Source organism: Panthera leo, chromosome E2, assembly GCF_018350215.1.
Source record: "Panthera leo isolate Ple1 chromosome E2, P.leo_Ple1_pat1.1, whole genome shotgun sequence".
In the NCBI taxonomy this organism is placed as follows: Eukaryota; Metazoa; Chordata; class Mammalia; order Carnivora; family Felidae; genus Panthera; species Panthera leo.
Genome location: NC_056693.1, coordinates 53,973,231 through 54,000,882, shown reverse-complemented (window position 1 = coordinate 54,000,882; position 27,652 = coordinate 53,973,231). Strand labels below are relative to the sequence as shown.

The window sequence follows — 27,652 nt, the reverse complement described above, 5'->3', positions numbered from 1 at the left end:
TACCTCTCCACTGCTTGTCAGAGGTGAGGCCTTGGCCAAGGACCTTAGCCTCTTGGTGCCTCAGTTTTATCCTCTGTTAAAAAATAGAGAGGGGGTGCCTGGGTGGCTTAGTTGGTTGAGTGTCCAACTTTGGCTCAAGTCATGATCTTGAGGTTCGTGGGCTTGAGACCCGCGTTGGGCTCTGTGCTGACAGCTTGGGGCCTGGAGCCTGCTTAGGATTCTGTCTCCCTCTCTCTCTGTCCCTGCCCTGCTTGCACTCTGTCTCTCTCTCTCTCTCTCTCTGTCTCTCTCTCTCAAAAATAAATAAACATTACAAAAAAGAGAGAGGGAGAGGTGCCTGCGTGGCTCAGTTGGTTAAACGTCCATCTAAGTTGGTCTTGTGGTTTGTGAGTTCAAGCCCCGCGTGGGGCTCTGGGCTGATAGCTCAGAGCCTGGAGCCTGCTTCAGATTCTGTGTCTCCTTCTCTCTCTGGCTCTCTCTCTCTCTCTCTCTAAGAAATAAACATTAAAAAAATTTTTTTTAAAAGAGAGAGAGAGAGGGGCCACTGGGTGTCTCAGTCTGTTAAGCATCCAACTCTTGATTGTGGCTCAGGTCGTGATCTCCTGGTTCATGAGTTTGAGCCCTGTGTTGGACTCTGTGCTGGCAGTGCAGAACCTGCTTCAGATCCTCTGTCCCCATGTCTCTGCCCCTTGGCACGTGCTATCGCTCAAAAATAAATAAACATTAAAAAAAGAGAATGAAATTACCTGCCTTGTTGGGTTATTTTCAAGATTAAATGAGTTCATATATATAACATAGGGTCAGTCTATGGGGATCACTTTCAGAAGTGGCTGGCATTTCGTCAATTCTGGATAAATGTTGGGTGGTGGTGTTTTTCGACTGGCCTGCTAGCAGAAGGCTGAAGAGGAAGGTGGGGAGGGACCTTTCTCCTTTCTGCTTGGAAAGTCCCCTCATTTCACCAGCTCAGATTTTCTCTGCCTCTGAGGGCCCAGTTTGGTGTTAGCTTAAATTGTTCTTTCTCAGAGGAGTCTTGCTACCCTTCTGATCTGAAGTAACCCCATTCCCTCCGCCGTTGTTTCCCACGTGACATTATCTTCACCATCATTTGTTACCGTCATGTGTTACTTCACGCTCGTTCATTTAAGGGCTGTGTCCCCCATTAGCCCGATGGTTTCCCAGGGGCGAGGTGTGGCCAGGGGGCCAAGGACTTGGGCTGAGGGGTCTGACGAACTAGAATTCCAATTTTGGCTAACCCCCTACTGACTGTGTGATCGAGGGAAGGTTTCCTACCTTCTCTGAGACTCAGTTTTCTCACCTTTCAAAGGGTGAGTATAATGTCCAGCTGCCTGCCTGGGTGCTGAGATCAAGTCTAAAACCTCATGAGTGCTTAGCACAGTTCCTGGAACAGCACGTACCAATAAAGGTGATTAACATCATTATCATTCCTAACGAGACAGCCATCCGCTCGACATCCTGGCAGTGGTAATAACTGCGTTGGAAGTTCCCTGCCATCCCCCCCTGCCACTTCCCCCTGTGGTAGAATATTGTCTCATACTGGCTGGGATCGCAGGGAGTAAACGGTAAATAATGATTTGGTTGAGCTGTAAGAAACATTTCAGGGTCTCCGATTGCTTATCTTTGAAAGAAAGGAGCCAGTGGGTGTGTGTGTGAGCGTACAAGGTTTTAATGCCATTCATGTGTTTGTTACTCATTCCAAGGGGAGGGAGTTGATGATTGTTTCCATCTGGAGGGACTGAACTTCAGGTAGTGCAGGGCAGGTAAGGTGGGCGTGGTGCGTCAGGAACAGCGCTGCTGAGACCTGGAGGCCCAGGTGGGTGCTTTCAGCAGGTGTGAGGAGTTAGGGGTCAGCAGAGGAGGCTGGGAGAGGGTAAGGGGAAAGAAGGGATTTCCGCAGAGACTGTCGGAACCTGAGCAAGATCAAGTCCTAAATAACGTGGCCGTTGTTATCACCAGCACAGATTAGAATTCTGGTTCTGTTTGAGACTCTCCTGAGAAGAAGTGGAAAAGAGGGTCAGAGAACCTATACGGGGATGTAAGGAAGGAAATTCGGTCCTAGGAGACTGCAGATTCCAAGTATGATGGGAAATTTGGAGCCAGCTTTCCTCTGAGCTCTCGGTGGGTATTTTCGTCTCTCAGAAAAAGCAGGTTCATTTTGTGTACCTCTTTTACAGATGGGGAGACTGAGGCCCAGAGAAGTTGGGCAACTTGTTCGGGTCATGTGGATAGAAAATGGCAGGGCCAACAGTTTCCCCACACACATCAGACTATTCGGGATGATCCCGTTAATACTATTTGTTGTTGGTATTGGGTTAATTTAAGTAGAAATGGCTGTCAAGGCACCCAGTGGCTTTGTGGATGGGACCAGAGGTGGAGGCAGACCCACTTGTGACTCTGTGACTCAGTCTTCCGGTAACTAGGAGGGAAGAAACCAAGCCCCCCACTCACAGTGTGGGCCTCAGTAGCCGCGTAGACACTGCACCCTTGCAACTCCCCAGGCTTCTCGAGCAGGACTGCTCTGCACAGCCATCTCCCACACTTGGAAGGACTTACGCAAGTAGGTTGACTGTCTCTTCAGGGAGGAGTTGGTTATCCTTAGGGGGGTCGTATTCCGCAAGGTGAGGAAACTTTCTGTCTTTAGATACCACCAAGATTTGTATTCACAGGAGGATATGCAAGATTAAGTGACCTTTACTATGGAATGCAAAACTACTTACTTGTATATTCTCCACAACCACCCTGTGAGATGGGTGCTATTATTTTCCCCTTGCCTGGTGAGTCATCTGAGGCCCAGAGAGGTTTCATTTGTTCAAGAAAACATAATAAAAGACTTACCAGGGGATTTAAACCAGATAGTGTTGTTCCACAGCCTGTGTTCTTAAATACTATGCTAAGCTCATTTTGATGAGTGAGTGCCATCCATCATCTACCCATTCATTTCAGAACTCATCTCTTTACCCACCTTTCACCCATCCAGCCAGTCATCTGTCCATTTATCTGTCCTTTTTTTCATCCACCCATCCCATGTGTTCATCTCTCTGCCAGCCATCCATTTTTCCTTTCCTTCCTTCCTCCCTTCCTTCTTTCCATCCATCCATCCCGTGATCCACCTATCTATACATTCATCCACTCAGCCATCCATTTTCACGCATCCACCCACCCACCTATCCATCGTGTTGGCTCTTTGTCTAACATGGTTTTCTGCTTTGTCCTGGGGAAGGAGTGTTCTCCATATATTTTCTGAAGCTGCAGACCTCCGTGCCAGCACAAATCCCTTAGCTCCTAAGAAGTATCTGGGCTCACTCCTGATACTCCTAGGCTGGTGCTCTTGGGAATGCTGCTCTTTCAAGGCAGTGCCAGCTTGCTTATTCCCTGTTCCCTCTGTAAACCTGCAGAGGGTTTCCCCCTCCAAAGACCTCCCGAAGTGCAAAGGTGCAGGCTCCTCCAGAAATACCCTGGACTTTCTGAAGCATTATCACAAATGAATACTCAACTAGTCCTGTTCCTCGATCCAAAGATTGGGAGTTGGATTAGTTTGGCATGGTTTTACTTTTTTAAACTGTTACAGAGTTTTTGTGATACATCTAAAAATTATGTAATGAATCTAAAACAGATGTTCACAGAGCATTTTGTAAGGAAAGGAGTTTTAATAGAAATAGGCCAATTTGATCGTAGATAAATCAATTAAGGAAACCATTTAAATTGTCTCTAAAGAAACAGTATTATGAAGAGGCAGCATGGCCTAGCTATTTGCATATTTATTAAATGCAAAGCAATGAAAATCGCTTAATTATTTTGCATAGCCTCTGTTGTACATAAACCATTGGGAGACAGTCTTTTCGAAGTTATTTTTTCTTTTTATTATGTAAAATTTTAAACAGAAAAATTCAAACACGTAAACATAAACAGTCATATAGCGAACCCTCCATGTATTTGATAGCCATCTTGAAATATGATCGACTATACGTGTATTGATTTCTCCCTTCTCGCTTTGCTTTTCTTTTCATGAGTTTCAAGGACATATTCCTCACTTATTCATTTCATGGGGTCAAAATCCCATGATTTTGGATGTAGTTGTTTTATTTTTTTGAATGTAGTTGTTTTATTTTTTCACTGAAATTTAGCTTTTTTAGGGTAGAGCATTGGGTATTTTGTCAGTTTTTTTTTTTTTTTTTTTAATTTAAAGCATTTTACATCTAGGGTCAAGTTGACAGGGTAGTAAAGGACCCTCACATGCTCTTCCCCTGGATTGACCAGTTATTAGCATTAAGACTGGCATTTTCCTAACCGTGTTCTTTCGGGAGATTACTTGAAGGCAGGGATTTTCATAACTTTGAAGGTATGTGGACAGTTAGCACAGAGTTTTAGAGCCAGATGGATAGAGGTTCAGACCTCACCTCTGCCACCGCTTAGCCCTGCCTGATAGGCAGTTTATCTGATACTCAATCACTTCATCTATCAAACAGGAAAAACAGCAGTTACACCCATGGGGTTATGCAAGGCATATAATAGGCTCTCAGCGAGTGTTACCTATCACCTCGCCTACCAGCTGTACCCTCCATGTGGGGGGAGGGGGGGTTGAGTTTTGTTGATGCAAGTCATTTTTGGTCAGTATGGAAGATTTTTGTAGTAGAGAGAGTTGGTTTGGCCTGTGATTATGAAAATAAGTCTGGGGTAAGAGTGGTTCAAATCCCAGCTCTGCCCTTACCAGCTTGGAACTTGGTTAAGTGACTTAATCTCCCTGAAGCCTTGTTTCCTTAAGTATAAAGTGGGGGTAAGAACGAATGCGTACTGACTGCACTGGGTTGTTGTGAGGGGAAAATGACATGGGACCGCCAAGCCCAGCATTTAGTCACTCCAATGAGTGTGACTAATCATTCCTATTATTATAAATAAGGATACATTAGCATAGTGCCTACCATGTGAATGCTCAATAAATGTTACTATAAGTAAGGGTGAAAAAGTCACACCGCACTGGTCTCCAAACGTCTGATTTTACTTCAGTGCAGTGAAAAGAATAAAGATCTTTCGTGAAAGCTCGTGCTGTGATTTCAAGCAAGAGTAAGCCTTGGAAGGACAGGCAGGTGCCACCAGCCAGGCATGGCCTCACACAGTTGTCATGGGAAACAGCCGAGTGCCTTTGGTTCCATTCAGTGATGTCCTAAAATAAACCAGCCTTCTTGAACGCTCCTGGAAGTGTCAGCTTCCGATGTCGAACGGCCTGTCCCCTGGCCCGTGTGTCTCTGTCCTGAGGGCTTTGTGCGGTTGTTGCCCGGGCCTGACTTCTTTCCTCTGCCCTCTTTTTCTCTCTCTTCCCTGACTCTCTTATCTCGTACCTCAGGTCGAAAGGATTGTAGACAAGAGGAAGAACAAGAAAGGAAAATGGGAGTATCTCATCCGATGGAAAGGCTACGGCAGCACGGAGGACACGTGGGAGCCCGAGCACCATCTGTTGCACTGTGAGGAGTTTATCGACGAATTCAACGGGCTGCACGTGTCCAAGGACAAAAGGATCAAGTCAGGGAAGCAGGCCAGCACCTCCAAGCTCCTGCGTGACGGCCGAGGCCCGTCGGTTGAGAAACTCTCCCACAGACCTTCAGAGTCCGGGAAGAGCAAAGGGACTTCCCATAAACGGAAACGGATCAACCCTGCCCTGTCCAAGCCGAAGAAAGGGTATTCGGCCAAGCCCCCCGCAGGAGGTGACAGGGCCGCCAAGACGGTGTCTTACAGGACTACCCCCAGTGGTTTGCAAATAATGCCGCTGAAAAAGGCGCAGAATGGGATGGAAAATGGGGACGCCGGTTCCGAGAAGGACGAGAGGCACTTTGGAAACGGCTCCCATCAGCCTGGCTTGGATTTGAACGATGTCGGAGAGCAAGACCTGGCGGAGTGTGGTGTGAACCACGCGGCACCGGCAGAGAACGGGCTCGGTACGTGGCTTGTCTTTGTCTTGTGTTCGCTTCTGGCTGTGGTGGCCCGGCACTTTGCATGCAGCCTGGGGGAGTGCTTGAGACCCCGACTCTTAGCTAGGCAGTCATTCCCCTTCCGGCTCGCTCGGCGAGAGTCGTGTGGACTTGGTCATAGGCCCACACTGGTTGCAGACGCCTGTGCATGTGTGAAGGCCAAGCCACAGATGCTCCCTTACTACTCGAACACACCCAAGGCCATGGTAACCCCTCGAGAGCCCCTGTTCTGGAGGACAGCTCAAAGTCCTCACCCACCGGGACCTGAGACTCGTGTCCCCAGAGGGCTGGCCAGTGCCTCTCTGGGGTGGAACGCGCCTCCTAGAGCCTTTGCTTTCGAGCTCATTGAGCCCCCACCCCCAAAACCATGTAGCCCAGAAAGGCGGGGTCTGCCCCTCTTCTCAGACCCAGTTTGGACTTGAACTTCTCCGTGCCAGTTCTTCAGCTGGAGCCTCTGCCCCTCCTCTATCACTAGCATGGGTGCTCCGGCCCCATGTCCAGGGTGGATCTGAGAGCGCCCTGACCCCGTCCTATGCTAATTCCCTGGGTTTGCACCTTCTTACTCCACCCTGGAAGCAGCACAGCAAAGGCACAGAATTCCTCTCTCTTACCAAGTCCCCACAGGCAGAGTTAAGGAAAGAGGAGGCAAAACGTCATTAACGCTCCCAAGCCTGACGTTTCCTTAATGGTGAAGTTACTCCTTGACTGGGCCTTAGTGGCCTGGGTCCGCCAGGCCGTCTGTACCTGTTTCATGCACCCCCTCATTTCTCGGATATCCGTGTGCCTTGGTGGTGACATTTCCCTCTTGAGCTGCCAGAACCCTTGGCATAAGCGTGGACAACCCGTTCCCGACCGAGCAGGGACATCTGATGCCCTGGGTGGCACTAGAGTGTGTGTGGGAGTAAGGTAAAGGACGCAGGTGGGATGGGCTGGCAGCGCTCCCGGGAGGGGGTGATGGAGCCGATGCCCAGGAGCGCGACGGTGATTGCAGAGTCCAGAGTGCTCAGGGCACGCCCCGCGGCAGAGACAGCCCCGCGTCTTGAGGGAATCTTGCTGGGGAATCTGAGGCCTTTCTCCAGAGAGAGGGATTTCACCCAAACAGGATTTATTTAGCAGTGTCTGCCCCAGATTGACTCATGTTTCCGTCTGGGGATCCCTGATGCTGACATGACTCTGCCTGCTAACATATGTAAAAGCTGTTTGTTTTAAAAATTCATCTCTCGGGGAGGAGTGGGCTTGTGTAAATGAGGCCTGGCATAAACATCCGTGTCTGACGTTCCGCGACAGCTGCCGGCGGGAGAGGGATTCCCCGGCTCGGGGAGGGTGGCTGGCGGGCCGGTAGTCTGAGGTTCCTTGGGTGTGGGTGCAGGGGACCCGGGGGTGACTCCTGGGTCCCCGGCCGGCCGGCACGGTCCCCTGTCCTGCTTCGAATGTGGCCGCCTTGGGAGTGGGAGGAACAGCACGGGGGAGGAAGGCTCGCGGACTGTAGCCGCCAGACTGCAGAGGGAAGCGGGGAAGCCGGACGCGGAGAGAAGGGCAGATGGAGGTAGGCCTCTCCTTCCACACGACTTTCCGAGGTTGCCCTCCATCTATGGGCCTGGTCGGTGCCCTCTGGTTTACGATCTGCCGGTGGGGCGTGGTACCCCCCCACCCCCCCAGCAGGGGGAAAGGCCAAGGATGAGCCTGCTGGGCTGCAAGGTGGCCTTGTTAGATCCCGGCCTCGGCTCTACGATGCTTCTCTAGACCTTTCTCATCTCTGGTCTCTTACTGGCCTCATTTTTTTTTTTTTTTTTCCTGACGTTGAACGTTCTCCACCTGGGCCCGTGCCTGGGTGGAGAGGAGGAGGCTACCTGCCTCTGTTGTGTTCTGTTTTGGGTGTTCTCAAAGGGCTCTTTCGCTTGATCACATTGCCTAGTGTTGGTGTCCTTGAGATTCCCCTGCAAGGTTAGGGCTGTGACTCTCAAATGTTATGTGTGTAGATTACCCGGCCCCTTGTTAAAAATGAAGGTCCCGTGGAGTCTGATTTACCAAGTGTGGGGTGGTTAGCCCAGAAGATGGGTTTTTAAATAAGCAGCCCCACGTGACTCTAAGGCATTTGGAAATGTGCTCTGTAAAATGGGGGTGGCCATTAAGGTTCACATCAGGTGTCAGTTTAAGTCAATTCAGTGTTTTTTCTCTTTTCTTTTCTTTTCTTTTCTTTTCTTTTCTTTTCTTTTCTTTTCTTTTCTTTTTTTAGCACTTCCTAAGAGTTAGCTACTATGCTAGGCGTTTGGAGTAGCACAATAAAACGATAGGGACTTCTGCCTCCAAAACTTGGAGTTTAGGGACACCTGGGTGGCTCAGTTGGTTAAGTGTCTGACTGTTGACATTGGTTCAGGTCAAGATCTCATGGTTCGTGAGTTCGAGTCCTCTGTGCTGACAGCATGGAGCCTCTCTCTCCCTCTCTGCCCCTCCCCTGCTATCCCTCTCTCTCTCTAAATAAATAACTAAACTTAAAAAAAAAAAGTATCTGAAACTTAGTTTGCTCTCTAGTTAAGTTGAGAGTGAATGGTTCCATGTCAGTGTTGAGAAGGTTCCTGAGGCTGGCTCATTGGAAGAGGTAATGTGTATTTTATTTAAAAAAAAAAATTTTGGGGGCGCCTGGGTGGCTCAGTCGGTTGAGCGTCCGACTTCAGCTCAGGTCACGATCTCGCGATCTCGGGGTCCGTGAGTTCGAGCCCCGCGTCGGGCTCTGGGCTGATGGCTCAGAGCCTGGAGCTTGCTTCCGATTCTGTGTCTCCCTCTCTCTGCTCCTCCCCCATTCATGCTCTGTCTCTCTCTCTATCTCAAAAATAAATAAACGTTAAAAAAAAAATTAAAAAAAAATTTTTTTTTAAACATTTATTTATTTTTGAGAGACAGAGAGAGAGAGTATGAGCGGGGGAGGGGCAGAGGGTGAGAAGGAGACACAGAATCTGAAGCAGGCTGCAGGCTCTGAGCAAGCTGTCAGCACAGAGCCTGATGCGGGGCTCAAACCCACAAACTATAAGATCATGACCTAGCTGAAGTCGGATGCTCAACTGACTGAGCCACCCAGGCACCCCAGTAACATGTATTTTATACACATGGTATATCTTTGCCATGCCCACTTTCACATTTTCTGTGGTCATTGGGCTGATAAGTTCTCCAAACACGGTCAGCCTTTAACATTCTAGTTAGAACTAGCTTACTGTGTAGGTCTTGGGGAAATTGGGGAAAGGAAAAGACTGGGAATCCTTGCCAAAGAGAGAAAGCAGTTTGGGGCTCTTAGATAAGACTCAAGACAGAGGGGCTTTGTGCTTCCAGAACTTGTCAGCAAGGGGCCAGAGGTGTAGTCAAGCAAACCATGGCTCCACTTAGGTTTTCGACCAGAGAAAAGTCTCGATGAAGCCAGTGTCCCTGCCCATGTGGAAACCTGAGCGTCAGCTCTCTCCCTACCTCCACCAAAGGATCCAGCTCCTTGTGGCACAAGGTAAGCCCGGGGGGTTTGCAGCCCCATGGAGGGCTCATCTTTGCCTGGCAGAAGGCGATGGGGAGATCCTGGCTTCGCTTTCCCGGCATTTGTTTTGGGGGCGGGCTTACTTTTTTTATGATTTCAACTTCTCGTTGGTGAATTAAGGTTCTGCATACAGAAAAGCAACTTATATAACACGTTACTCATTTACTGCTGACTTCCCTGATCTGTGCTGTGGGAACAAATGCTAAATTGGGGCTCCGGCGGGGGGGTGTTTTGGTTTCAGACTGCATTTTCCCCAGCAGTGTTTGTATGCGGCCACTCAGTACTGCTTTGATTCTCACTCCTCTGGTAATGACAAATGGCTCTGTGGTCCAGAACCATCTGCCTCGGTAGCCCTTGGGGAGCTTGTTAAAAAGTGGGCTCCACCCCAAATCGAATGAGTCCAGATCTCAGGGGCAGGGTGTGGGTTATGCATGTTCAATGCTGAATTTCAACTATACAGTAGTTCCAGGGGAGGCATTTCGTTGTCGGCAACGAACGGTTCCCGGATCCATTTGCTAGTAGAGCCCAAGTTACACCTCGGATTTTAAGCTTGTTAAGTGGGAATGTGAACTGGCCCTTCAACGGTTTAAAACATGACATAACTTCTTGCTGCGGATGCACTTTAGTCCCGAGCATCTCTCCCTCCTTCTCCCTCTCCTTCTCACTTAAAAAAAAAAATTTTTTTTTTTTTTTTTCTAAAATGCACCGGTTTTAGCGGTCTGGTCCAGGAGAACTGGTTAGCACGCTCTAGTCTGAACAGATCAAAGCATCAGCGCTTTACTGACTCAGATGAGCCTCTGTCCTGTGGCAACCCCCTAACCAGGAGCCAGCGTTCTGCTCAGGGCCCTGGGGCTGCCCACAGACGCCCAGCGTTTTCCAAGTGTCCGTGAAGCCAATGCACTTCCACCGTTGATGCATTCGCATTTCTGTGAATTTTGAGAATCCTTCTCCTCATGTCCTGATGTCTGTTGTCTGTCGTTTGGGAACTGCATCTCAGACATGGCTTGATCAGAATTGTTCTGATCGTTGAGTGAGCCGTCCCACACAAACGGGCAACATTTGCCGTTTTCTCTCCATTGACCTTCTAAAATGATCTCAGCTTTCACTCCTGTAATGTTTATGTATCTCTTTCCTACTCCCCTTCCAGCATGATTATCCTTTTCCTCTTTATTGATCACAGGGGAATAGCCATCCTTTAAAAGCCCCTCAGAACCCAGCAAGAGCCTGGGGAGTTAGTTCCCTGTGGCTTTTAAAAACTTAGGGTTCTCACTCATGGAGCCGGCATCAGAATCCCCTGAAAAGTGTGTTAAACACAAGAGTGTGGGGGCGCCTGGGTGGCTCAGTCAGTTCAGTGTCCAGCTTCAGCTCAGGTCATGATCTCACTGCTCATGGGTTCGAGCCCCATGGGGGTTCTGTGCTGACAGCTGGAGCCTGGAGCCTACTTTGGATTCTGTGTCTCCCTCTCTCTCCCCACCCCTGCTCCCCTGCCCCCCCCCCCAACCCTGCTCACGCTCTGTCTCTTTCAAAAATAAATAAACATAAAAAAAATTAAAAAAAAAGACCCACAAGACTGTTATGCCAACCTCCAGAGTGTCTGATTCAGTACATGTGGAGTCCAGCCCGAGAGTCTGCATTTCTAGAAAGTTCCCGCATGCCACTGCTGGTCCAGGGATCCCACCTGCAGAACCATGGCTCTAGACTAGTAAGTGCCAAGAGGGTTGAGATGAGAATGACAGACGGTGGTTGTAAGTGCCAGTTGGTGGTTCTGGAAGGAGTGGAAGTACTTTTGCTCTGGACCTGGAGTTGACATTCACGAGAATTGTTAAGTTGAAAGTTTGTGAAGTGAAAGGTTATTCAGTCGAATGTTTTAAGGCTATGGGGACTCCCTTACGATGTGGCCTTGGGGTTTACGAAGTATTTTGTGTGATCCTCATAGGGTCTTTAGAGGTCACTCTTGTTATTCTACCCATTTTACAGAGGAGGAGACTACGGATACATGTGCCCAGGTTTGGGACTAGGAGAGGAATCCAGGCACTTTGACTTCAGAGCCGGCCTCTGCATCCCTGTCCTGCTAGCTTGCTGGCGGGATAAGGCAGTCCCTAAACCCTGATCCCTGGCAAACACATGCCCCGATTTGGGGGGTGGGGGCCGCTTCATGGACTTGCCCTCGTTGCTTATTACAGGAAGGATATAATCAATCCTTCCAAGCCTCGGAGAGTGGGACTAACACTGTGCCATTCAGTTTGGAACCCTGGATAAAATGGTCAGTCTCCTAAAAAAAAAAAAAAACAACACAGCTTAATGGAATGGACTTAGGGACGACCAGAAAACCTGCACAGGTCACTAACTATTAAAGAAATTATTAACTCCGTCATCACCCAGCTCATAGAAAACAGGAAGAAGGCACACAAGGCCCAGACGGTTTCACGGGCAAGCCTACCAGATATTCTAGAAGAGAGCTCTTCCCCAAACGATTGCTCGGAACGGAAACAAAGGAGATACACTCCAGCTCCTTCGACGAGGCCAATGTAACCTGGACTTCCAAACCAGACAAGGAGGGAAGAGCAAGGAACATTATAGGTCAGTTCTACCTAAGGGTATACTGCTTAAAGACCCAGATACTTCCCCAAAATCGTGACCTCCACAAACTTCTCACTCTGTACCCTGAACTTGACCCCAGTTCGTGCCCTTTGAATCACTACTGCTTCTGGAGGCTCCCAGCTTGTCTCCGGAAGCGGCCGAGGGTCAGCTGGCTGCGAGCGTCAGGGTCAGCGGCTCCCTGCCGTGGAGTGAATCACATCAGCAGTGTCGTTGACGCAGGTGTGTGTTTCCCCGGGGCCCAGCTGTTTAACACGCTTCAAACACACACGCTCCCAGGCCAGCAGACTTGGACCAACCTTTTTGTTCCTCAAAAGTGGGTCCTCTTCCAAACCAGTAATGACAACAACAGCCTGGGGGGTGTATCTGGTTTGTCTTTCAAAGCGTAGCACGCAAGTGACTCTGTGCTAATGGATGAACTTTTAAAAGTCTCTTCTGTGCTAACATGAAGACCTTCCAGCTTGGCCACTGCCTTGGAGTGCAGAGTGCCAGATGGTGATGGAAAATCTGACTATCACCTGACCCGTGGCAAATCCGAGGGGGGAGATCAGCATTGTGGTTTGCTCCCCACTCCTGGATTTGCTTTTTGGCTTCCATTGAGGCTGATGTCAAGATCCGGAGATCGACTCATCACTTTCCTTGTCAGCTCAGATCTTGTTTTCCTCTCTCAGCTACTTGAAAACAAGTCTCGGGAACCATTTCCAAGTTGCCATTCCTCACGGTGAGTCCAAGCACGTGGGGTGAGGAGTGGAAGTGCCCCCCTCCTCCCCCACTGCGTGCAAGCAGGAAGGGTGTGTGTTGTCTGCAGAGGGTCTCAAAACAGTAATGAAAGTTGCCTTGCCACCTTTGGTACAAAGCTACTCCTTCCTGTCAGGGTGGACCCCCCGGGCCCCTGGCTCACCCCACACCCCCACCTGTCATACGAAAGGTCAGCCGTCTTTAATGATTATGATAGTGGTGGTGCTGAGCTCCTTTTTTGTGTTCAGCACACTGGATAGCATTTAACCCCCTCGGCGTTTCTCTGAGTTAGCGACTTAATAACACAGCAACACAGCAAGGTTTGCTATGATTGGCCTTGCCTCTGGGTGGGGAAACTGAGGCTCAAAGAGGTTGAGACATAGAGGACCAAGAGGAGGAGTTGGGGTGTGGTGCCGGGATTCACTGATACTGAAGTTCTCGGTGGTCTGTGATCAGTTTTTGTCTTTGTTGTTGTTTTTTAAATTTTTTTAATGATTTTTTTTGAAGGAGAGACGGAATGTGAGTGGGGGGGTGGGGAGAGAGAGTGGGGGGGGGGGGGGAAAGAGAGACAGAATCTGAAGCAGGCTCCAGGCTCTGAGCTGTCAGCACAGATTGGATGAGGGGCTTGAACTCACAAGCCATGAGATCATGACTTGGGTTGAAGTTAGACGCTTAGACGCTTAACTGACTGAGCCACCCAGGCGCCCCTGTGATCAGTGTTAAGAAGGGAAAAAAAGGCACTGCACTGATTGAAGTTCAAACCAGCAAATGTTTCCCTGTGTCCTAGGGCATGATTCTGGCCAGCACCCCTGGGGCCTTCCTTTGAGACATCTTTAGTGGTTCCAAAGATGCTGACCTGGTGTTCCAGGGAGGTAGAATGACGAGGAGTGAGTGATTTCCCTCTGGGCCTCAGATGAAAAGACACGAACACACACACACACACACACACACACACACACACACACACACGCACGAATCCCAGGCCTCACGGAGAAGGTGACATCCAAGCAGAGACTGGAAATGGGGAGAACATCTTGTTTTAACTTAAAGATCCAAAATCCATCTGTGTCAGGCATTTGGAGAGCTGCTTCCCCCTTTAGGTGCCCGGAGTTTTCTAAGTGTCCACATAAGCTGTCCTCTCCCTGATGGACGTTTAAGTGGCCTCCCGTGATACCCCTGGCTATAGCCAGTCTTTGTCATGTTTTTCCAAACTCTGTTGTTGTGATTTCAGGTAACAAACGAGGGTGAGTGTCTTCTCATGTTCTTTCCCTGGGGGTGGCCGAGCGAGGTCTTGCCGCTGACGCTCTGTGTGGTGGGTGGACAAGGGTGTTGGTCCACGTCGCCCCTGGCCAATGGCTCAGCCTCTCTGGGTCATGTTCTTCATTCATAAACTTCATTCATACAGATATAATCCTACCTCATGGGACTGGGGTACAACATCAGTGAATTCATTACTCATAGCACGCCCTTAGAATATGACCTGCCATGGGGTAGACATTTGGTAAATATTAGCTATTGGTATTTCATCGTTTCCCCAGTTTTCCAACTGTATTTTCCCACTTGCATTTTAGAATACTTTATATCTTGTGAGTATTTTTTTCCCTAAAGTTTTATTTATTTATTTTAGGAGAGAGAGCAAGAGGGTCATCTGAGCGGTTAAGCGTCCGACTTTGGCCCAGGTCATGATCTCACGGTTCGTAGGTTCGAGCCCCGCGTCAGGCTCTGTGCTGACAACTCCGAGCCTGGAACCTGCTTCGGATTCTGTGTCTACCTCTCTCTCTCTGCCCCTCCCCCACTCTATCTCTCTCCCTCTCCCTCTCTCTCTCTGTCTCTCAAAAATAAATAAACATTAAAAAAATTTTAAGAGAAAGACAGGTGCACATACCTGAGAGAGTGTGCACGAGTGGGGAGAGGCAGAGAGAGAGGATCCCAAGCAGGCTCCGTGCTGACTGATGTGGGACTCGAACCCGTGAACCGTGGGATCATGACCCGAGCCAAAATCAAGAGTTAGATGCTTAATCGACTGAGCCACCCAGGCACCCCATTAATCCTTTCTTATATATGTTAACTCAACCAGCACTCATTGGGGGACTACCATGTACCACAAAGCGTTTAGACAGGTAATTTCAGTGCCTTATACCACGAAGAGATATGCAGGTGATATTGAGGCAGCGGTGGGCAGGGATGCCTAAGCCAAGTTGGGAGTGGAGTTAGGAGACAGGGCTTCTTGGAGGAGGTGATGCACAAGCAGAGTCTGATAGAATGAGCCAGAAAAAAGGCAGGGATGGTGGGGGTGATGACAGTAGGCACAGGGACATAGAGCCAGGGGTCCACATGTGGGTGCCGGGAGCCACGTCACAAGGAAGGTAGCAGTCCAGCTACTTCTGGACCAGCCCGCAGAGGAGGCTGAAGCTCCAGGGAATTCTCTGTGCAGTTGGGGTTGGCTAAAGACCCAGACAGGCGGAGCCTGCAGGAGGGAGGTGTTTTGGGCTCTTTCGGGAAGGGGCTGAGGAAGTCCTTCCCACAGCCTGCGCTGTGGCTCAAAGCCTGCCCGTTCCGGCCTGCCTTGCACCGTATTCACGCCTGTCTCCCTGCGCTCCACATCCGTGTTCCCGTCCTGCCAGCCCTCGTGTGGGTGATCGACCTCTCCTCCTCCTTCGGGCCTCACCCAAGAGGCGATTCCCCGAGCAAACCCTCCCGGACTCCCAGTGTAGACAGCTTTCAGTTAGTGCACGCAGAACAGTGTCTCTTCAGCGACAGCCCTTACCTCTGTGTCATGATCCCGGCCTGATTAGGTGGATAATCTCCGCCCCCCTCACTCCAGGAGATCCTGAGCTCTGTCTTGCTCACAGTTGTGTCCCCGGCACCTCACAACGCTGGGCACCTAGTAGGTGCTTAAGAAGTATCTGCCGAACGAGGGAGTGCATGTGTGAATGGACCAAAGAGAGAAAGCAAGAGTCCTTCACTGCTGTGAGGTGTGGGTCCTGGCCCAGGTCTACCCCCCTCACCCCATTCACTCATGTCAGCGTCCCCCCCCCCCCGACCTCGGGCTGTCCTGCGTGCTCACACTGGGCTCCCTGCTTCTGGGGACGTGTCACAGAGAGCTCATGTTTTGTCAGGGTCTGAGCCACGAAAGATGTCTCTCTTTCCTTATCTGTCTGACAGTTGTTTTCACCATCTGCTGTGAGCGCCCTACTTGCTACGCTCCTTCTCCCTTAACAGTCACGCTGTCTCACAGGCTCTTAATTAAATGCATGGGCTTTTCCCCCAACCCTCCACCCTGCCCCCCCCTCCCCACCAAGGGTCCTGGGGATCCATTTCAGTAGAGTGCATTTCATCTGGGTTGCATTTTCTGTGTTTTGTATTGATCTTAGCCGTGGAAGAGAAAACGCAGTGGACTTCTGAGTAGAAATCCCAGTTGCAGAAAGGGTTAGTCGTCTCCTTTAAACTTGCTGTAAACTCTGGAGGCAGCATGGCCAGGAAGACATGGGAAGGGTGAGGATGGGCTTTGGAGACAGAGGGTCTGTTAGTCAAGTACAAAGTCTGCCTCTTGGGGAGCCGGTGACTCTAGGCGAATCTTGCCAGCTCGGGAGCCTCGATTTTCACCTCTGTGCTCTGGGAATCACAGTACGTACCACAGAGGATGAAATGGCGGGGTCTGGCTCCTGGTCAATGCTCAGTGAATGCCGACCTCTCTTCTTCCCCTTTGGTAGATGGTGGTGCTTCTGGGGCATGCTTTTGGCCCTACCGCCAGATGCCCTGCAGCTTTTTCATGGACGCTAGGATATTCATCTTCATTCTGTGTGTAAACCAATAAGGCGAGTTCAGGAGGCTCCACTTCTGGGCAGGAGGATGACCAACCTCGTCACTTCCATCCCTGATGGAAGTCAAAGAGTCTTGAGTCTTCTCTCGCCATCTTGGTGACAATGGTACTGGGTTGGAGGCTCCGGTCTCTAGGTGTGTGTTTTCTTCTATAATATAGAGATCTGGTGGGGGGTTTTTTTCTTTTTTTTCTTTTCCCACCTTTGGCCTCTTTCTTGCTTGATTCCCTCCTACTTCTCCACCCTGGTGGAGAGTGAACTTGTGCTGCGTTCCTGGAGTTTAAACAAGATGTCCCCTTGCTGGCCTGGCTTCCCACCCACAACTCCTCACCTTCACTGGGTGGGAAAGAGAAACCAGAGTGCCAGACATGGTGTAGGATGCTGGGACTTCAGCTGTGTGTGAGGCATGATGAGGTCCCTGCCCAGCTCACCCTCTTGTGGGAAAGCCTGAGGAAGTATCTACACACTGCAGTGCATGGTGATGTGGGAGCGCCCCGTGTGCGTGAGGGAGGGAGGGACCCGCCAGAATTAGGAGGTTAGAGGCCAGATTTGCAGGTGGAAGCAGGATCTGATCTGAGACCCGAAGGATGCGTGGAGTGTGGTCGGGCAAAGAGGAGAAGGAAGAATGTTCCAGGCAGTAGAAACTGGGTCTTATTAAGATTTGTAGGAAATACATAACATCTACTTCAAACATCATCAATAAACTACACTCGTGTTTTCTTCCTCAAACATTTAGTTACTGCTGTAAGCCAGGCACTGTGTACCTAGAAGTGAGTCACTGTTCTGGGAATATGATGAATGACACAAGATGCTCACAGTTTAGGGAAGAAAAAAAATAAATGGGGAAAAGACAATCATTTCCATACCATACCAAAATAGCCAGTGTTTGTTTATTGAGTCCATGCTATGAGCTATACCCTGTTCTAAGCACCACATACATAGTAACTCAATTAATCCCGGAGGTGGGGCCTATGTCTCTCCCCATTTTACAGGTTAGGAAACTGAGGCATATGGAGGTGAAATAATTCTGTGATCTATCGGTTAGTAGATGGCTAGTCCAGGATCCAGATCCAGTTGGTCTGGCTCCAGACCAGTGTTCTTAATTGCTGCTGTTTTTCTTGAGGGATGGAGATATCTGGGAGCTCAGAGGAGAGCTACGTTAAATTTGAAAATGATTCCTTGAGTGGGGCAGGGGGCACCTCCGTAGCTCAGTTGGTTGAGCATCCAACTTCAACTCGGGTCATGATCTTGCTCTCTCTTTTTCTCTCTCTCAAAAATAAATAAATAAACATTAAGAGAAAAGAAAATAATTTCTTGGGGTTCCCAGGTGGCTCAGTCGGTTGAGGATCCAACTCTTGATTTTGGCTCAGGTCAAGATTCCAGGGTCATGGGATCGAACCCCATGTCAGAGTCAGGGTGGAACCCACTTAAGGTTCTCTCTCTGTTTCCCCCTTCCCGTCTCCCTGGTTCATGTATTCTCTCTCTCTCTCTTTCAAATAAAATTGAAAAAAAGAAAATGCTTTTTTTTTATTTTTTAGCCTCTTGAGATCACTTTTTCTACAATTCAGTTAAAGAGGGGTTTCCTGGTGCCCCCTGTGTGCCGGGAGCTCTCCTCACCTTCCAGAGAATTTGAAGCTAATGAAACTGCGTAAGGAATCAGAAGGTCCCAGACGACCCGCTGCAAAGCTGGGTGTGCTGAGAAGTCAGGGGCTGGACGGTCGGCCAGCAGGCACTTGGGGCGGAATGGACAAGCCGCCTGCAAGAGAGGTCTCTCGGGTGGCCCTGAGGGTCCCACGTGGGAAGGTTGAGGGAAATGGCCAGGGTGCAGCTGAAGCAGTGGCCCAGAAGCAGGAAGTGCAGGGGGCACCTGAGGACTCCGGGCCGTCCCAGGAGGACGGTGTTTTAGGGGCAGACAGGCGAGGCCAGCTGGCAGAGGTTGGGAGCAGAGCCGCGGCAAGAGAGGATGAGAAAATGGGTTTTAAACAGAGTCCCTGTGCCCTTTGAACACCCTGGGGAGCCCCTCCGAGGTCTAGGATTCTGGCCTGATGGTGCTCTGAGGGTGGGCGTGTCTCTGGAAGGGTTTTAGCACCGGAGACGTGATGTGAGCCATGGAAGAAGTTATTTTTCATCAGGTCTTTTTGCATATTGGATCCATGCTTGGCTCTCCTGTTTGAAGCATTTCGTCATCTGGCCATAAGCGTAAGATGTACGCTCCATTCTCCCAGCAGTTCTAAGTAATCTTGGAACCTCAGCTTTCCTAAGATGCATGGTGTGTCAGGAGGCATCATTATAACATGCCAGATGATGGCTAACATTGCTGTGTATGATTTTTAAAAATCTACCTGCCATTTTGGGCTTGGCTCTTGAGTTCAGGGACAGTTAAGGGTCAGGACAGTGACCAGCCATGAAATAAGCATACATGTATTGAGTTCAGGTGCAGGTCGGGCACTCTGAACTCTCGGGACACCAGTGGGTGCAGTGATTTGGGGGGTCTTTTCAACTGCAGCCCCCCACCCCCTACTTCTGAAGGTCCTGACCTCTGAACCATGCTTCTGTTGAAAGATGCTGCTGAGTCTGATTCCTCCAGACGTGCGATGTGCTGGACACATAAACGTGGCACCTCCCCTCCCCACCCTTCCCCTCTCAGCGTGCTCTCAGAACGGGCCACAACGCTTTAGGGATCTTGGGTGAGTCAACCACAGACCAGGAAACGGCTCTCATGCACAAGAACTATCACTTTCTCTTCTGAGAACTGCAGCTGGAAAACCCTGATCCTGCAGTCAACGAAGAGGTGGCTTTGCTTAACTGTGGAACTGATGTGTCCTCTCAGTGCCTGCACACAGTGCCTGGTGGACAGCAGTGCTGTGCTCCGGTGTGAACTGCCCTTAAGGTGGTCCCAGCCCTCCCTTCTCTCTCTGGAACTGCTGACGGAGACTGGAGCAGTGGGAAGGATGGGCAGGAAGGGCCATGCCCAGGCTTGTATCTTCCTGTGAGCCCAGCAGCACCACCCCTACCCTGCTCTCCAGCCTTTGGTGCCCAGTCTCTCCTTCCATCAGGGGACAGAAACTTCTATAGGACTTCCATTGTATGTGTAGCACTTACTCATTTATCCACTTGTTCACTGGTTTAGCAATGACTGAGGCACTTCTGTGTGTTGGGCACACTGGTTCTGGAGATTTAAGAATGATTGTCTCACACTTCATGAGTTCAAGCCCCACGTCGGGCTCTGTGCTGACAGCTTAGAGCCTGGAGCTTGCTTTGGATTCTATGTCTCCCTCTCTCTCTCTCTGCTCCTTTCTCTCTCTCTCTCTCTCTCTCTCTATCTCTCTCTCTCTCTCCATACATATGTGTGTGTGTGTGTGTGTGTGTATACTTACATAAAAAATAAACATAAAAAATAAACACAAAACGTAAACATAAAATTTTTTTTAATTAAAAAAAAAAAAAAGAATGACCAACACGGCCCTTGTCCTTATGAATCTGGCTGAGGGTGAGGAGGGAGTCAGACATGTGAGAAAAGGTATGTTAGGATTCCCAAGGTGAGCAAGATAATTATGCTGCAGCATGGTTACCTGCACTGTCCAGTATGGTGGCTATGGGTCACATGTGTTTAGATTTCAGTGAATTGAAATTAAACAAAAATTTTAAAGTTTCAGTAGCCACATGCGACTATTGACTACTGTGTTGGGCAGTGCAGATATAGAACATTTCCATCGTTGCAGGATGTTCTGTTAGACAACATAGAATGTGGGATCCCTGTCTGGTTTTGCCCATCAGTGTGTCCCAGGTGCCAGGCACGTCATAGGCACTCACTAATTATGTGCCAAATGGATGGTGGAAGGTAGAGTAAAGAAAGGCTGTAAAAAAAAAAAAAGGAAAAGAAGGATGTACAAACAGCCACAAGAAGAGGGGGAGCTTCCCTGGAAGAATTCCGGAGCAGGTAAGAGCAGAGCCGCATTGAGAGGGGCGAGACCTTCAGCAGTTGGGCCTTCCAGTACAGAGAAGGCCTCCGGTCTCCCCACCTCTTCCTTCTGTGTGCTGATGGCTCCTACCGCGAATGGTGTTACTACTTTCTGTGCAAGGGAAGGAACATTCATAGCACTCACACTGCTCTCTCTTTTCTGGGCGTCTCAGAAGTGAGATCTCGCTCGGCTGCGGTGAGGCAGAAGGCCTAGGTGGGATATGAGTCATCTAGGTGTGAGATCAACCTGATTTCAGAAAACAAATGTTTTTCTGCACGGGACTAATACACAGGTGTGGGAGCGTGACCAACACATTGAGCAATGAATACTGAATGCGTCCCAACGTCAGAAGTGTTAATTATGAGGTTGGCACGTAGCATGATGGGGTTGCTCCATTTGTTTGTCACTCATTCGTTTCGCCAACGAATGCTCTGCAGAGCCGTTGCTGTGTACCAGGCACTGGGCTCCGTCTTCTAGCCACAGAGGTGAGCAGCTCTCAGACTCATCCCCAAAGAGTTCAGCGGGGGCATCAGGCAAGTGTACAGATGATGATAATCCAGCAAAATGAGCTTGGCTTGGGAACAGCATCACATGACACCTTCCAAATTATCCTTCCTGCATTGTTGAGCAAAGACTGAGCTCTTTGGAAGAAAAGCAGAGCCAACACCAGCGGGAGGGCCCAAGACTAGTGTTAGGTTTGAGTCTTGGTGCTTGAACTAAGTGTCAAGTTTGAAATCAAGATGCTGGAGGTTAAACCCTATCCTGGAACTTCCTGATGGCACAGTAACCTTGGCTGTTGGTTTTCTCTTCTGTAAAATAGGGGTAAAATAATGCTTTACAGGGCTGTTGTTAGAATTGGATGAGGGAAGCTATGTGAATCACATAGTAAGCCCCCGACAAAATATAGGTATTGCATATGGTGAGCCATTGAGAGAAAGGATTGAGGATGAAGCTTCCTGACCCTGAAGTCTCCATTTTGGTTTGTTCTGGGCAGGTGTAGATCTCTCCTAACCCCACTGTCCATGATAACCAAAGAGCTGCCTGAGTTTCTGTGAAAGACCACGTTAAGTGTGGAAGCAGCGTGGACAGTACATCCGTCAGTTGGTGGTAGCATCCTCTGTGATCTGTCTAAACTGCCCCTTCCTTCTTCCCTGTCCAGAGGAAGCCTGGTGCTCTCTTGTGCCTGAGGTTTGACATGGTCTCGGTGTGGAAATTGGGCAAAGACCCTGAGTCCTGCCTGGCCTGGCTGTGTTTCCTGAAAACTGATCCTATATGGTACAAGTCTCCTGCAGTCCATCCCTCGTCCGTCCAGTCCTCTGTGGCCCCCTCCAGCCCTTTGCCTCTGCCTTCCCCCGTCCCAGGGCAGGTTGCGTGTTTTTCTGTTTTTCTTTCTGTATCTTGCAAACTGTAGGGCATTTCCTGACACATCTTTCTTTCCTCCTGCACATTGACAACCGCATGCCATTTCTTGGTACTTTCAGAGTCGTTCTTCCATTTCTTGGTTGATTGGCCAGGTTTCCTTCTCCCCGTAGCTGAGCTAAGATGACCTTTTCTGGCTTGAAGGGTCCCTCCCTAGGGAATCCTTCACACACCCGGATTCTTTCATCTTTTATTTCATCTGATTATCCCTATCTTTTAATATATTAATCTAATCTTCTCTCAGATTAATGTGATTACTAATATATATTTGGTTTTTTTCTTTTATTTTGCTCAACTATGAAGTTTTTTTTCAAACAAATATGATGTCCTCCTATTGAATATAGCAAGGAGGACACTACTTGGCTTTAAATTCTCATTGGACATCTTGTTTTTGTTTTGTGTACCCCGTGTTGTTAAACACCAAAGATTATGTTTATTATTTTTATAGCCAGTCATCACATTTATTGAAATTTTTTAAGGCTAACTTTGTTTCTTGTGTCCTATGTCTCCCTTTGAATTAACTGTTTTATATGGTGAAGTTTCTCTTTATAGTTCCTCCAGACTCTGATATATAAATGCTGTTAGCAGTGGGATACCTGAAAATGCCCATTTACTCAGGCCTTTAAATGTTTAGCTGGGTATAAAGTTCTTGGTTGACATTGCATTCTTAGCATTCCGTTGGTAGAAGTTCCTTTTTCTTTCCAGGCTATTGTTATTGCTGTCGCTATCAGTCTGTCAACCCTTTTTGATAATGTGGGTTTTTTTCCTCTAGGCTGCATTTTAAGATCTTTACCCATGACATTCTGCAGTTTCATTATCATTTGTCTCTTTATCTTGCTTAATAACCAGAGTGCTCTTTCAAACTAAGAACTTGAATTCTTTTTAAAGTTCTAGAAAACACTCAGCTATTGTCTCTTCAAATACTCTTTTTCTTTTTTTCTTAAATGTTCATTTATTTTGAGAGTGAGAGAGAGTATATGCATGAGTGGTGGGGGTGGCAGAGAGAGAGGGAGAGATAGAATCTAATGCAGGCTGCAGGCTCCACACTCAGTGCAGAGCCCAGCATGGAACTTGATCTCACAATCGTGAGATCATGACCTGAGCTGAAATCAAGAGTCGGATGCTTAACCGACTGAGCCACTCAGGTGCTCCTCAAATATTCTTTTCTTACAGTTACCCCATGTATGGAATTTTAGTTTGATTCTTACTTGCAGGATATTTGTTTTTAAATGTGTATTTAACTTTTTGTTTTAAAGTAATTTGAAGCTTACAGGGGCGGCTGGGTGGCTCAGTCATTTGAGCATCAGACTCTTGATTTTGGCTCAGGTCATGATCCCAGAGTCGTGGGATCGAGCCCCTCATTGGGCTCTGTGCTGGGTATGGAGCCTGCTTAAGATTCTCTCTCCCCCTCCCTTTACCCCTCCCTACAACTTGTATGCTTTGTCTCTCTCTCTCTAAAATAAATAAATAAATAAATAAATAAATAAATAAATAAATAAAGTAATAAAGTAATGAAGTAATTTAAAGTTTACAGAAAGCATTGTAAAGAAGCTCTTTTCAATTCATCAGGCTTTTATTATTTAAAAAAATGTTTTCATGTTTATTTCTGAGACAGAGAGAGACAGAGCATGAGTGGGGGAGTGGCAGAGAGAGAGGGAGACACAGAATCTGAACTAGGCTCCAGGCTCTGAGCTTGTTAGCACAGAGCCCAATGCGGGCCTCGAACTCACAAACCGTGAGATCGTGACCTGAGCTGAAGTCAGTCACTCAACCGACTGAGCCACCCAGGCGCCCCTGAGTTCATCAGGTTTTTTAATATTTTACCATGCTTGCCCTCTCTTGGTACATATGTTTATGTACATATATGTATATGTTTAGATATAGACTCACATACATATATACTCATAAGTTATGATAAATGATTATACAAATTTTATATAGATTATTGTTCTTTTTCTGAACTATTTGAGTATGGATTACATACATCATGCCCCCCATAGTAATCTTTTTTCTTTAAAACAATTTTTTTTATGTTTATTTATTTTTGAGAGACAGAGAGAGACAGAGCATGAGTAGGGGAGGGGCAGAGAGAGAGACACACACACACAGAATCTGAAGCAGGCTCCAGGCTCTGAGCTGTCAGCACAGAGCCCTACATGGGGCCCAAACTCACAAGCTGTGAGATTATGACCTGAGCTGAAGTTGGACGCCCAAACGACTGAGCCACCCAGGTGCCCCAGTATGGGTATTTTCTAAGAAAAAGGATATTCTCTTAAGTCAACACAGTACAGTTGTGAATTTCAGAAATTTAACATCGATACAGTACTTTAATCTATGATCCACATTCCAAGTTTTCCTATTATTCCCCAAGTTTCTTGCATTCTAATCGCACTGAATTCTTCCTCGCCTTCCCCCATTTCATATTCTTTTGACCCTTCTTTCGTCGAGAGAACGCTGTCTGTCCACAACATCATGCATTTACTTGTTTGCTCAACCCTAGACTGCCTATAAAATAGTTTTGGAACTGATCCACCCTTACCACTATGCAAACCGACACACTAAGGAGAGTTCAAGGTTTGTTTGAGGGTATATAAGTCATAATATTGCATTCAAAAGTCATTCATATTGGCTCTCTATTCTCCCCCTGTGTACCTATGTTATTCATTTGAAATATGATTAAATTCCTTTCTTTTGATTTATGTTCAGTTTCTTTTTCTTCATCCTTATTGATTTTGTTTTCTTGACATGCTTTAATATATTTCTGGGACTTAAAAAGACACACTCAGAGCAGTGTCAGCCCTCCTTCACCCCTTCTTCTCTTCTCTCTGCCACTTGTGCTTGGGTAACCAGTTTCATTGTCTCCTGGTTTATTCCTCCTGTATTTCTTTTTGAAAAAAAAAAATCAGATTTATCCATTTCCCCTTTCTTCTCCTTTTTAAAGTTTATTTGTTTATTTTGAGAGAGCATGAGCACAGGAGGGGCAGAGAGAGAGTGGGAGAGAGAGAATCCCAAGCTGGCTCCACACTGTCATTGCAGAGCCTGACGGGGGGTTTGAACTCATGAACTGTGAGATCGTGGTCTAGGCCGAAGTCAAGAGTCAGACACTCAAATGAGTGAGCCACCCTGGCACCCCTCCCCTTTTTTCTTACACTAAAGGTAAAGTACTTTTGTACCTTGTCTTTCTCCATGTGAAGATACATTTTGGAAACTAGGTCCTATTAGTTCATGGAGAAAGAGCTCGTTCGTTTTTTTGTTTACAGCTGTGTAGTATTCCATTGTGTGGATGCACCCTAGTTTACTTCTCCAATCTCTGCTTGGATATTATTTAGATAGTTTCCAACATTTTGAAATTGCAAATAGTGCTGTAAGGAGTCACCTTAAACATATATTTTTGTGTTGTTAGAGGTGTATGTTCGTGTCACATTTCTAGAATTGGATTGGTGGGTTGAGAGTAAACGCATAAATAGTTTTGTCAAATGTTGCCAAATTCCCTCCTATCACTGTTGTGCCATTTTGCCTTCTACCCACAATTAAGAGAGTGCCCACCTCCTCACATCCTCTCTGGCAGAATGTGGTGTTAGGATTTTGAACTTTTGCCAAGCAGGTGGCTGAGAAATGGCATCTCCATATAGTTTTAATTTTTACTCCATTATTACGGGTTTTAATTTGCGTTATTAAAGGAAGTTGAGGTCTTATGTTTAAGGGCCAGTTTCATGTAATATTTGTGAATCCCTGCCCGTATCTTCTGTCTTTAGTAAAGGAGGAATTTGAGGGCTTCTGTCTCCAGCCTGTGAAACTTCTTATGGAGGGGGGGCACATGGGTGACTCCGTTGGTTAAGCAACCTGCTGTTGATTTCAGCTCAGGTCATGATCTCACCGTTCTTGAGTTCATGCCCTGCATCAGGCTCCGTGCTGGCAATGTGTGGAGGCTGCTTGGGATTCTCTGTTTCCCTCTCTCTCTCTCTCTGCCCCTCTGCATGCTCTCTCTCTTGCTCTCAAAAATAAATAAATAAAACTTTAAAAAATAAATAAGGGCACTTGGGTGGCTTAGTCTATTAAGTGTCCCACTCTGGATTTCAGTTCAGGTCATGATCTCATGGTTTATGACTTCGAGCCCCATGTCAGGCTCTGTGCTAAGAGTGTAGAGCCTGCTTGGGTTTCTCTCTGTCTCTCTCTCTCTCCCTCCCCTTCTCTCCGTCTCTCTTTCAAAAATAAACTTAAAATTTTTTTTTAATTTAAAAAATACGTAAATAAAACCTCTTACAGCGTGGGAATCTTAGCTTTCTATCTGTGATATGGAAATACTTTTCTCCCGTTAGCTGTTTACGTTTTCATTTGTTCTTTACCTTTTTGTTTTTTCTGTCTGCTTTTGTCTGAGAATTTCTTGTTTATTGTCAATGAATGTGTTTTTGTTTTTGTTTTTGTTTTTTTTTTCCTTGCACCTGTCACTTTGAATATTTGAGGCATTCCTGTTTTAAAGTCCTTGTCACATCATTCCTTGATACTCATTTCATCTTCTTCGGAGCAATTTATGTCACAAGCGTTGATATTGTTGGCAAGGTTTCTAAGCATGTCTTCAGGTTTGGGGATTCTGGTGTATGGGCTCGTTCCAAGAGGGGGGTTTTTGTTTTGTTTTTCTTTGCTTTCTCTCCCCCTGCACCCCCGTAACAGTTGGTGTTTGCCTCCACCTGGCCCAGAGCTGCCGACAGAGCCGTGGTCATGGACGTGGTCGAGTTACTGCTGTTTTGCCTTCTTGGAGGGGACCTCATGCCACCCCCTGGCATCCGGCCGTGGGCCTGGGTCCCCTCTCCCGTCTCGCGTGGGACCCTGGTGTGTGCCGTCCTCGAGTGTGCTTCCTGCCCGGCGCTCCCGGCCCCACGTAGTGCTTTGTGTTGACATTCTGCCTGTCACGCACAGAGATGATTATCTTGTTTGTGAGCCCAGTATTTATCTGCCACTTCCGCGTGCTTGGAGCAGAGGGGCTGTGTCAGGGCGTGATTTTATGGAAACTTCTTCACGTCAAATACTCCTTTGTGCTTAGTCTGAAGGAAGGAATGTGGGAAGGTTTGAAGGGAAAAGAAGGAAGGAAACTGTCCTATGTCCCAGAAATGCAGCTGACATCACTTCCTTTCATGGGCGACAGTCCCGTGAGGCAGGAATGTTTTTTCCGAGGCCACAGGAGGGAAAGGGGGCCCGGAGTGGGTGAGTGAGCCACCCAGCCTCGCAGCTCATGAGAGGGAGTGTGGGGTGTATACGCTGGCCCTTTACTGGGTTTTACCCTGATTTATGGGTTCACAGTCTGCTCTGTGCCTGGAATGCTACCTCCTGGGTTTGTGCCTTAGCCTTAGGGGCTGGGAGGACATGGCCGGGAGGACTCACCAGTTCATGCCTCTTTTTTGCAATGACTTGGGGTCCTTCCGCTAACATCTGTGACGTGCCTGGGGTGAGCCGGGCACTTGCTAACCTCATATTAGTTCTTCAGCTGAACCCAGAACAACCCGGGGCGCCTGGGTGGCTCGGTCGGTTAAGCGCTCGACTTTTGATCTAGGCTCACGTCATGATCTCACCGTTCGTGGGCTGAAGCCCTGAGTCTGCGCTCACAGCACAGAGGCTGCT

At 48.1% G+C, this 27,652-nt stretch overlaps 1 protein-coding gene across 1 annotated transcript in view; it reads left to right on the top strand.

Moving 5' to 3' along the window:
- The window catches only part of CDYL2 (chromodomain Y like 2), a 164,871-nt gene that overhangs the window by 107,298 nt on the left and 29,921 nt on the right, over positions 1 to 27,652 (top strand). Inside the window, exon 2 of the mRNA XM_042918468.1 lies at positions 5,360 to 5,948. Within this exon, the coding sequence (XP_042774402.1) occupies positions 5,360 to 5,948 (589 nt within the window). The remainder of the gene's footprint in view (positions 1 to 5,359; positions 5,949 to 27,652) is intronic.